The 12063-nt window shown below is 50.0% G+C and overlaps 2 protein-coding genes across 3 annotated transcripts in view; both read right to left on the bottom strand.

The window, feature by feature from the left end:
* The window catches only part of BEND5 (BEN domain containing 5), a 47050-nt gene extending 39547 nt beyond the window's left edge, over positions 1–7503 (bottom strand). The window contains 1 exon segment of the mRNA XM_021097821.1: positions 7211–7503. Within this exon segment, the coding sequence (XP_020953480.1) occupies positions 7211–7436 (226 nt within the window). The 5' untranslated portion in view covers positions 7437–7503.
* Positions 1–12063, bottom strand: part of AGBL4 (ATP/GTP binding protein like 4) — a 1262788-nt gene that overhangs the window by 244604 nt on the left and 1006121 nt on the right. The window lies entirely within an intron of this gene.

Here is a 12063-nt window from a genome sequence, read left to right as displayed (position 1 = left end):
AGTCAAGCCCCAGGAGGATTTACAACACACACCCAAGTTAAATTTTAAACCTGTCTGCTCCTTGGCGTTCCCTTCCGCAGATGGCAGCAGCCACGACTAAGCAAGCTGTCCTCTGGACAGGGCTTAGCCACTGCAGTCCTGAGCAGCTACTGACCTTTAAGGAGGACCTACCACGCGCTAGATACGTCTCCATACTACCTGGCTCAGTAACACAGTGGGCGAGTCGCTGATTACTCTCGCTGCATTAGCGATGAGCACCTGAATCTCAGAGAAGGGAGGTAATCTCCCTAAGGTCACACAGCTTGTAAGTAACAGGGTCACCATGTGAACCCAGACCGTCTGATTTCAAAGCCTATCTTCTTTCAGCTCTCGGACGCTGCTCCTTGATACTTAAGGACGTGACCTAGAGGAGGGAGGCATCTAACCGAATTCTCCCAAAGAGCAGGATTCTATCCTAAAGTATCCCTGACCTGCTTGCCACCTCCCAGGACGGGGAGCTCATCACCACGCTGGAAGCCCTCTCTGTTGTGCGTCTCCTCTCTCTGCGAGTATTATATTATTCCCACCCAGTGCTATGAATTCCACTCTCTGGACCCAGTTTTGCTTTCTGGACCCCAAACAACAGAGCTGATCCTTCCTCTACTGGGGCAAAACTCTTACATTCAAAACTACCAAAATGCCATCCCATGCACATCTTTTTTTCTGACTTTTACATTTATTCTATGTCTCACCAGTGAGCTCAGAGGAAAAAGTCGTTGCTCCAGTTAAAAGAAACAAAACCAAACTTACACGTGGGATGCAAAGCCTTCCATCCTCAGTTGATTTCCACGATGCCAAGCATCTCTCCTGGTTATCACTTGACTCTCAGTCCATCTCTGGCTGCTGCTTGCCAGGCACCTTTCTGGGCTCCACTGCTTCCCCTGTGCCCTTAAAGGCTGGTGTGCAGAAGAGTTCTGCATGATTTGCTTACTCTGCACCTCTCCCACCAGGACACCCCCGTCCAGCTAATGACTTCCACATTGGGATCTGTAGCCCAATTTCAGAGCGTTCTCCTGCACCGTGGGCCATGTGCCTAATTGCTCTCCCGGAATATCTGCCGAGATGTCCCATGGGCCCCTCAGAACCATCTTGTCTCAAACTAAGCTCATCTTCTCCCCTTCCAACCAACAACTCTCCTCGTGCTCCCTATGGAGGGAGGAGAACCCGGATCATCACAGCATCACATCAGCCTCACCCACATCACCGCAACCAGAGCGTTCCCAAGGGCCGTGGATTCTCCTTCCTTAATCCATCTCAGATCCATCACGACCACTGCCACCTTCGTTTAGGTATCATGCTCTTTGGTTGACCTGACTCGCCCTTCTCCATAGCCCTCGTCTGGCACCTATAGCATCTGCTCAACAACTGTTTCAGTAGCTTTCTTCTCTCGGGTAAAACAAGAAGCCCTATCTCACAAGGATGTGGAAAGAGTAAGTACGCGGCAATTCCCAGCACCGAACCTGAAAGCTGGGGAGTAGTTAACAAATACTGGAAACAATGCCTAGTCCTCCTCCTGCATTTACCTCCAGTCTAATCCTGACCACCACCGAGGATAACTCAACACCTGGGGAACTTCAACGACCCAGAGAAAAACTCTTCAGGGTATGTGTGCCTTTCTGATGAGCATTTTAAAACGAAGAGAACATACATCTTCTTTCTCTAAGGAACTTAGACGGCAAAGCAGGTAGGCACAGTTGAAAGAGAATACATCTTGGAGTCAAAGATTTAAATTTGAATTCCACTTTTCTGGTGTGTTTTTAAAAATAAAAACCAGTATGCTCTTGAATAACAAAAAACCACAAAAAAGAGCAAGACCTCAGCTTGCCTGAGGCAATTTTTTCTTTCATCCTGTGAACCAGAACTCTGAAGCACTCGGCAACATATACTATGTAGTTGTAACAAATATGTGTTTCTTAAACAAGACAAATCACATCGGACGGAACCTTTAATGGTTAAGATTTAAGTACAATCTGTAACAGATGACAGCAGGCAAGTTCCAATCTTTGCTCCAATGTATATCAGCAGAACATGTCCAAACCTAAATTAAAAGTTTTCACTCGCTTAAGAAAAAAAAAAAATCCTTTTGTTGGCAGACTCCCACTGATGACATGCAACAATCTTTGCATATGAAATCGGCTCGTCCCCTGCTTCGCTGCTAACTTTGTAGAAGTTCCAAAGCGTTTCTGGAGCAAGTGATCTATTTGGACCGACAATGCCAAGCTGGGACCTGAGCCCTGAATGAGCTAAAATTACCAAAGCAAGAAGAACATGGCTTTGGAAGCTATTTTCCCCCAAGTGTGGGGTTTCTTCTCGTCAAGGGAGTGATAAAGAATGCTGACTTTTTCCAGATGAACAAAGTTGAATGAAACCTCCAAATCTCACGGCAGGTTACTATTACGAAAAACAAGCTGCTGCTACAGAGGTTCTTGTCCTCCCTCCCTCCTCTCCCCAAGCATAAAAAATGCACCTGTCTTCCCCAAATTGGTGAATTCAGTGAGTTCAACGTGGGCGGACTGGAGTGGACTGACTATGTGCTGGGCACAGCAGATGCAGAGACGAGGATGGCAGACACATTCCCAACCAACCCAAACAAGACACAAAACGCTAAGATCCCTAAACAAGGGACAAGCAAAAGCAAAGCAAAACGGGAGCTCCGAGGGGGCGTTTCCCTGGGGGACAGAGGGTGGAAGAGGGTGCTGCCAGGGCCTGCACCCACTCCTCTGGGACAGCCCGCAGCTCGCTGGACCGCAGGCACCTCACACATCTGCCTTCCCCACTAGAGGGTGCGCTCCACGTCACACAGTGATTAATCCGTCCTGGTTGGCTCAAAAGAGGGCCTGAGGGTGTGTTCTCAATCTGGCACAAAATACCACAGCTCTCAGGGAAGCTGGAGAAGTAAGGGGGCCCCGGGGTCACCATGAATGCCCAGGCTAAGAAGCAGACCTTCTACTCAGTAGGCAACAGGGAGCTACACAAGGTTCTAAAGAGAGCAGTGACTTGACTAAGACTGTGTTTTAGAAGATCAGCCTGACAGCAGTTTGGAAAACAGATTGAGGCAGATCAATTAGAAGGAGCTGGTGGAGATGAGTAAAAGCTGGGGTGGGCCTGGATGCGAGGAGGGGGGCAGAGTCAAAAAATAAGATTTAAAAGATAACTTGCAAAGGCCACCTAGAATGGGTCCTTTTGCTGCGCTGCTCCAGGGCCTGGCTCCTACCTCTATGTAGCCATTGCTTTGGGCCCTAAGATGACATTGGCCCTGAGGCCCATGCCCATGTCTTTGTCACTCTGCTGGGACAAAAACTTACACAGCAGGGCCTGAAAAGTTAACTCTTATCTCTCCAGGGTTGTGCTGTCTTTCAATCCCAGGGCCTCAGGGTTGGAGCATTCTTTTATTACAGCCTGGGCCTGGTGGGTAGAAGTAGGAAAGGGGACGTGTGACAACAAAAGGAAGTTAGCATACTCAAATAAAAATAACAGAGCAGAGGGGCCTGGAGAGGACGGCGCAGGACGTTAAGACCCTGCGCTCAGAGAAAACCCGTTTCGGCCCCAGAAAACAACATGGACTCAATAGGATGAGCCCAGCAGCAGGCTGGGCTGCAGGGAGATAACGGGAAGCTCTCCAAGTGGGCTGCTCTCACTTTCACAAGCTGTTGGGCAAATAAATGACAGTGACGGAGGAGAGACCACATCCAAAGATAAGCCAAGTCTCGAGCTGCGTGGATGCTCCTCGGGGGAGGGGAGCTCGTTTGAGGTTTCCTCAGGAAGACGACAACACGTAGCAGGGACTGAGGGAGGTGTGGGTGCCCTGCAGGAGTGGGGCTGGTCAGGGAGAGCAGAAGGGGCTCGAAAACAGCACCTAAAACAGCTCTTGGGCTTGGAAACTTGCCTTGAACTCTAAGCTTCACAGGCAGTTCTGCGCCTTCCTTGCCCTCCTTCCAAGCAAGTGTGTGGCTGATGGGACCATCAGCTGCTTGACAAAGGAGACTGCCAAGTGGGGGCTGGCCCAGGAAAACCTGGATTCCAAGTCGAGCTTTGCCATTTGTTCGCTGTGCCACTGCAGGGGTCCCTGAGCCTCGGTGTCCTCATCTGGGTCTGGGGAAGACGAACAAAGATAACGCACAGGTGCAAAGCGAGACCGTCAATAAAGCTGTGTGTGGCTGTTCCCCTTGAAGTGAACTTAAGACTCGGTACTGGGTTCTGACACACCAGAAAGCATGGTGCAGACCAGCCTGGGCTGCAAAATGCAAAGTCCCACAGCTCTGGGCTCTGACATTTCCTGGACACAAGAAGAGGGACACTTGAAGACAGCTCTGGGTTGGCCTGGGCAACCAGTACAGCCACACACTTCTCACCAAAAGCCATAAAGTGGCCCTGAAACTGAAACCAGGCTTTTGAGGCCAGAGAGGGATTAATTACTCATGGCTGGTGTCACAGCACAGTGGCATTTACAACTAGGGATGCCAGAAGATGAGCTCTTAGGACCAAGTCACTGCAAGCAATTCTCAGCGCCACCCCAGCCAAGGAAGTCAAGGTGGGGTTGCAAGGTGCACAGGAGAGTTCTCCCAGGGTGACCTCCCAAACCCGCGCTGGCCTTTCCAATCAGTTCTGCAGCCAGGACGGCGGGCTCCGACTTAAAAACTGACCAGCTGATTGGAATTTTAAATGTGGTCTAGCCAACTTTGAGGTGTCCCCCGGCCCCCACCCCCAGCTTTCTCTTCTCAAGGAAAAAAAAAAAAAAATGAAGAAAGGTAGGGGTAAGTGCTTTTCAACACACTTCGCTTAAAACTGGCGCCACACTTCTTCTCTGGATCAGTCTGCCAATTTCCAGATGTTGCCTGGGTTTGTTTTTTTTTTTTTTGTTTTTAATTGTTTGTTTTTAATAGGAGTTCCCATCGTGGCGCAGTGGTTAACGAATCCGACTAGGAGCCATGAGGTTGCAGGTTCGGTCCCTGCCCTTGCTCAGTGGGTTAACGATCCGGCGTTGCCGTGAGCTGTGGTGTAGGTTGCAGACGCGGCTCGGATCCCGTGTTGCTGTGGCTCTGGCGTAGGCCGGTGGCTACAGCTCCGATTCAACCCCTAGCCTGGGAACCTCCGTATGCCGCGGGAGCGGCCCAAGAAATAGCAACAACAACAACAACAACAAAAGACAAAAAATTAAAAATAAATAAATAAATAAATAAATAAATAAATAAAAATTAAAAAAAAAAAAAAAAAAAAAAAAAAAAAAAAAAGATTCCTGGTCCTCAGACCAATAACTACATGTGTCTTACTTAAGAAGACTTCTGTCAATTTTCAAAATCAGCGTCTGTGGGGGCCGCCATCTGCCTCAGCAGTCTCTCGGCTGTGCTTGAAGAGCCAAGCACAGTGTTTATGTTTATTGAATGAATAAATGGAAGACTGAACAATCTCTAAAAGAGGAAAACAGCCATCACACACTAAAACACACACATACCACTGACTCCTGACACACAGCCCGTCCCCTCTCCTGGGGCCCTTCCAGATCCAGGAGAAGGACAGACTCCTCAGGCAGCATGCTTTCATTTCTTCTAGCCAAGGGGAAGCTAAGGTTACAACCAGTGACAACTTCCTCAGGTCTATCCGGTACTCCTGGGGAAAAATCTTCTAATCCCTTCCCTCAGGTGATTAAAAGCAAGCAAACGAACACAATAAAACCTAACCAGCTACAACGGTTTCCCTTTTCTACACACTTTGCTGCATTCTGATTTTCCGGCCCCAGGTGTGCCCAGGTGGTGGGAGGGGGTCTACATCCCTGTACCCCAGGGCTTGTCAGAAGGTGGTAAGGATACAGTCTGTCCAAAAGGACCCCAGGTTCTCATCCGTTTCCAGCTCTTCTTCCCACTCCTCGACTCTGGAAGATCGCCTTTCCAGAGGCAAGGCAACAGGAGGTGGTGGAAAGGAACTAGTCATGAGCCAGAGCTCTAATCTACTGCTAATTTGCCACAGGATCCCGGGGAAGTCACTTCTCTTTTTCTAGCCACAGTTTCCTTATTTGCCAGATTTAAATATGATACACGTTGGATTCATCTTTTAACAGAAATAAATGTGAGAAAGCAAAGGAAGTTAGAGAAGAAGAAAAAAAAGTCTCAAAACTATAATACACTAGCAATAGCTCCTAATCCCTGGCCTTTGCTTCCGAGTGGAGGGCAGGGTGGCTTACTGTCTCTGCCCACTCCAAGGTACACGCTCCTTGCCAGCAACAGCGAAAAGGCTGCTCCCCCAAGTGGAAGTGATACTTTCCTCTTCCCAAGCTTCCTAGAACTAACTGGGAAAGAGGGGCCTCTGACTTTTCAAAGGAAAAGGTGCTTCAGGACAGCAGAAAGAACTTGGTGAAGGAGGCTAGAGGGCTGGTTCCCTCCGATCACCAACTGAACCTTAGTTTCCTCATCTGTCGAGTGGATCTGAGACCACCTGCTCTGCCTATTTCTCAGGGCCCCAGGAAAGCAGGAATGGGGGGTGTCTGGTTATATCCTGGCCTAGAAACTCTCTCCTGGCTCTCAGCTCTCACTCAGGGAGCCTTCTGCGAGATTCTTCAGTGTGGAGGCTGAGGGATGCTGTGTGTTGCTACCTCTTTACCTGTCACCTAGCCAGGGAGGGGCAGGAGAGAGTGGCACGCAGTGCCCAGTGATCAAGGCCTCTTCATCCTGTCCAGCGATGGCCCAGATGGGACAAGAGTGTCATAGCTTCCCTCTGTGAAGAGAGTCTGACGACATCAGCCTTGTCCTCACTCCCGGGAGGTACTAGGGCCTTAATGGGAAAGACAGACAACTAAAGAAACTAAGGAGACCCAAGGAGCAGGGAGGGGAGGAACTGAGAGAGAGGTAAACGGAAGGTGAGAGACAGAAACGAAGGTACACACAGGTGGGGCGAGAAAGGCAAAGTGAAGGAGCCTGTGGAATAGACAGAAAGAGTAGGGCAGATACAGAGGTGGGGACAGACTGACAGCGCGGGAGTTGTCCGGGAGGCAGGCGGGGAAGACAAAGGGGACCACCCCGGCTTTTTAACTGGTCTGGCCTTCTAGAGACACCCCGGCCCCCAAAGCAAAGCCGAGGACACAGGAGGAGGGGCCGGAGCAAGCAGTGGCTCCCCCGGGCCCCCTCTCCGGTCCCGGCCCCCGCCCCGTCCCCGGGTCCCTCCCGGCCCGCTCGCTCACCTGCCAGCGCCAGGATCTGGGCCTTGTGGAGCAGCAGTGCGCCCCAGTCTCGGGGGGCGCGCGGGGGGCTCTCGGGCCCGGCGCCCAGCTCCTCCGGGCCCCGGTACACGGCGTACACCTTCTGGTTGTCAAAATCCAGCCGCGAGCGGGGGCTGAAGTCGCGCACGCACGACACGGGCAGCGCGTAGCAGACGTTGTCCTCCAGGAACCGCACAAAGGCGTACATGGTGGGCGCCGGGGGCGGGCCCGGCCGGCCGCTCGGCCCGCGGGGCGGGCGCGGAGGGGGGGACCCGGCGGGGGGGCGCGAGCCGCGCGGCCGGGCCGGGGGGCGGGGGCGGCTCCCCGGGACCCGGGCTCCCCCCGCTGTTATTGTTCCTGAAAGCTCCGCTCTGCCAATCGGCTGCTCTCGCCTGGGCGCGGAACCGGGCGGGAGGGGGCGGGGGGCGGGGGGCGGAGAGGGGGTTTGGAAGCGCACCGCCACGCGCGAAGTCAGACCCGAGCAATCACAACCGGAGCGCGATTCGCCCGGGGAGGGGGGAAAGGGCAGAGAGCTGGCACGGCAATAATGATCATAACAATAGCCTTGCGGGGGGAAAAAGAGAAAATGCACTGATTGATAATTAAAGGCGCGCCGCGTGCAGGATCTGTCGCTTCTACAATCGCGCTGCAAAACAAATTGCATTGCAACAAAACTGCCCTGCAAAGGAGGGGAGCGCGTGAGAGCAGGAACGCAGGGCGCGGGGCAGTCCTGTTTGGATCCCTAAGTGTAAACTTGCGCTGGCAGGCCAGCCGAATTTTGGAGGCTTTCAAATAATCTTCACCACTTCTCTCAGCCCCTTTAGTTCGCTTTGTTTGTTCGTTTGTCGAAATAGCAAAACTGCCAGCTCCCCTGTGGGGAGGGTCAGTCAGCCAGAAAAGTTCCCCCTGCGCTGCTGCCGCACTAGCTCTGACCAAAACCTGGGGCACATCTGGGATTTCCAGCTGGACCAGATGGCTGGGGTGGTGGAGAGTTTGTCAGGGACCCCTCTTCCCTGCAGTCTTCGTCCAGTGCAGCCCCCTCCACAGCATGCCTGTCTCTGAGCTGGGACCAGTTGGAATGAGCAGCGAGTGGAGGGAGGCAGGGAGGAAGGCTGACCCAGGGGAGTGGGGCACAAAGTCAGGAATGGGGCTCTGTGAGTCTTTGCTCTGTCCCTAGTATCACAGGCAGAAGAGAGTCAGCAGAGCTTTGTGTCTCCCCAGACAAGTCTGAACACCACCAACTACCCAAAGAGGGCTGCCTGGGCTCTGCTGTCACAGGAAGCCCATCTCAGAGGGGTCAGCATTTTCGCACCTGTGCCTCGGAGAGGCTGGGCTTTGTATTGAATATGGCTACTTATATTCCCATTGCCTAGCACAGACCTGGCACTGGACAGGGGCTCAATGGATTTTGGGGTGAAAAATAATAATAAATAAAAATCCACATTCACCCAGCCATCCAGTCACCCATACTTTTATTCAAGCAACCAACATGCAGTGGGTATGTGCTACATGCCAAGTTGGCATCTAAGGGCTGTTGGTCGAGAGGTGGACAGACAGGACAAACACCCGGATCCCTTGCAGTGTTAGGCAATGTACCAGAACTTGAGTCTGGATTTTGGGTTCCTGTGCCAAAATTAGGTTACTATATGAATAACACACCTTCTCTGTTCTGGAAACCCTTACAGTCTGGTGTGAAAGTATTAAGAAAGTATAAGTAAGAAATTATGTTATAGAGAGAAAAGTGTTTTCATAGAGGAATGCTGAATGGAGGTGGCAGACTGAATTAAACGTTACATTTTTTAAAAAGTCATTTAAGTGAACTCAATCTGTGAGAACAACACAAAATAAATGGACCCAAATGTTGTTTCTCAGTACTGGTGGCTGATTTTGTTCTCCTTTGTGTGTTTATACGTATATAACTACTTTCCACAATAAGCAGGCATTCCTTTATAATCAGAAAGCATTAAACATTATTATTTTTTTTTAAAAAGCACTGTGCTCACGTTTCAGATCAGCTACACTAATGATGATGTGGCTAGGACAAACTTGCAAATTATTTCACTGTGGTTGGGGGAGTAAATTATACAGGTGAACCCCATTAACACGCAGCTCCCAGATCCAATGTACAGGTCATATCAAGTTCCCCTAAACCAACCCTCTGGCATATTTGCGATGACAGCCAGACATGACCACGTGTTGTCCTGATGCAGATGCTGGAACTCTGTTGCCCCACATACTTGCGGAAAAAAGAGGAGCCACTCTGAGTCGTTCTAGCAGATTTACCTTTATGATTATGATTCTTTTGGACTGATCTTACACGAGTTCTTATTTTAAGAATACATTCCTCTGATAGTCAAGGGGAAGTAATGTGTAGCAAGACTTCTGATAATTTGCAAGGTGGATCACGCAGCATTGGCCATATTTCATGAAATACCATGAAGCTCCAAGCTACTTTGGCAAAATAATTTCAAGTAGCACCATGACCAACCTCCTAGCCCGTCCAGATGAAAGTGACCCCCAAATATATTACCAGTCTCATCTCTCACCACCTTCCTGGACACAGTATACTCCAGACACATTAAACTACTTGACATTTCCCAAGATAGCCTGTTATATCAGGTCTCAGTCCTTTGTGCTGCCCTCATCCTGGGAAGTTTTTCCTCCTGGAGTGCACAGTGACCTCAGCTTCCCTGAAGGCCAGCTCAGATGTCACCTCTTCCATGAAGCTTCCCCCACCCAGCCTCTTTCTTCATGCACAGGCAGTCTCTTTCTCCTATTTTGTCCCAGCACCTTTTATGTCCTGTCATTAGAATGAGCTCTTTGATAGGGGACAAAAGGCTGTGTAACCTCAGCATCCTAGGATCCAGCCCAGGGCTAAAGAGAGAAGGCTTATGAAGCAGATGCATTAAAGAAAGACACCGCATGAATAACAAATCTCTCGCGTGGTTTTTCTGAAAATCTGTCCCTTCTTTTCGGAGTTGGAGCTGAAGCCCAACTCTTTCCCACTCCCAGTGACCAAAATGCGGCATGCGGATTCCACCCCCTGTGAGACAGACACATCCGTGAACATATGAAATATCATTGCACACTCAGGTTCAAACAAATTCCCTACCCAAGTCAGTGTAAATCTCTCTCATAAGGGGGTAGTTCCATCTTCCAAGAACCCAGAAAGAAGAAAAGAAAAAGTAATGATGTGAATGCCAACAGAGAAAACATAGACTCGATACATTTTGCATGTAGGGGTACAGAATGGACTCTAGAGGTGGATGGCAGGTACAGGATGCTCAGAGAGACACCCTTTGGCAGCCTAAAGCCAACAGAAAGACACCCAGACTTTCTGCTTCCTGCATATCTCACACAGTCTTTTAACACAGCTTCTAGAGAACCTACTAAGTGTGCCTCCTCTGTCCAGTGAAAACTGAGTCAGAGTACTTCTTTGACCCAGAGACTGTTGCCCTGGGCTTTACACATGCCAGAAACTCAAGATGTTGATGATTCATTGATTGGCAAACAAAGACAGTTCAAAAGTACACATTTCAGATTTAAAGAGGTGGTTAAAAACGTCAAGTTCATCCAGATCACGGTTGAATTCTCTCCCCAGTATCCCTACCAGATGGTCATCCAGACACTTCTTATATGGGTCTAACATCAGGAAGTTTACTTGCACTGGACACCGCTGACTCTTAGGTCTTTCCTACTTACCCTGAGGCAGAACCTTACACCTTATAGCTACCATTCTAGGCTCACCACCAAGAATCTCCTGCCAGCCCATCAGATCTGGAAAAACTTGGGATCCTGTCTCCTTGTCTGTCTTCTGCCCAGGCATCGTCACTTCCTTCACCTGTCTTTCCTCACTTGACCTGGTTTCCGTGATGATAACTGTGATATCTATTTTTCCTCCAAAGCTTACTTATAAACCTGGCATGCCAGGCTCCAAGTATACAGGACCACAATTAATTTCACACCGATCCCTTCAAGTGGGTATTACTGACCCCGTGGTAGAGTTAAGAAAATTGAGACTTATGGCAAAGCAGTTTAGCTCCGGGGAGTCCTGGAAGGCTTGTGGTCATATTTGCATTTGAGACATTTTAGACTAGAAGCAGCGCAGGGGGAGGGGTGGAGGGAAGACGAGGCTGGGGAGTGCAAGGCCTGTGAGGAGGCCGACTCTCCTCTCCCTGGCCCTCCCCGCCTCCTCTTTCTAACGGGCCGAATCTGCTCTGCCTCTCATCCAAGCCCTTCTAATGGAGCAGAAAATGTACACATCTGGGGCAGCTTTGCAACTGCGTCTCCGCTGCACCTTCCTGTCGAGTTGTGCAGAGCCTTGGGTTAATGTCAAGCTCCTTCGGTTTAGCCAGCTGAAGCATGGTCAGTGGCAGCAGGGGGACTTATGTTTCATATTACTGCATGGAATTCTCAATGTACTTTGTAAAACTATTTTAAGGAGACCTGGGTTCTGTGAGTTTTCAAAGCAACTGGAGCGTGTCTTTTCAACCTCTCTGCTAATGATTGACCACATTTTTTCATGATCTTGCCTTTTTTCCCTGTGATATTTAATTTGACTTTTTAAGTCTTTGCTTTTTAAATTTTTTATTTCTTTTTTCATTCTGCCCAGAAAAGAAACTCGCTGTGCTGTGAGCTCAGGGCTATTGTCTTCTCAGGCTGGTTCAAGGAAGGAATGTTGATACATGGCCAGGAGGATCTGGGACTGTTGGGAGGCCCATGGTGGGCATTGCCTTGAGCTGGTACTATCACCCTAGAGCGGTGGCATCAACCCAGTATATTCATGTGAACTCCTGATGGTAAAGTCTGGTTGTGTCTGGTTGTGGGGTTTGGGG

Source organism: Sus scrofa, chromosome 6 (assembly GCF_000003025.6).
Source record: "Sus scrofa isolate TJ Tabasco breed Duroc chromosome 6, Sscrofa11.1, whole genome shotgun sequence".
NCBI classification, from domain to species: domain Eukaryota; kingdom Metazoa; phylum Chordata; class Mammalia; order Artiodactyla; family Suidae; genus Sus; species Sus scrofa.
The sequence above is the reverse complement of the archived record's forward strand: the minus strand, read 5'-3'. Positions and strand labels throughout refer to the sequence as shown.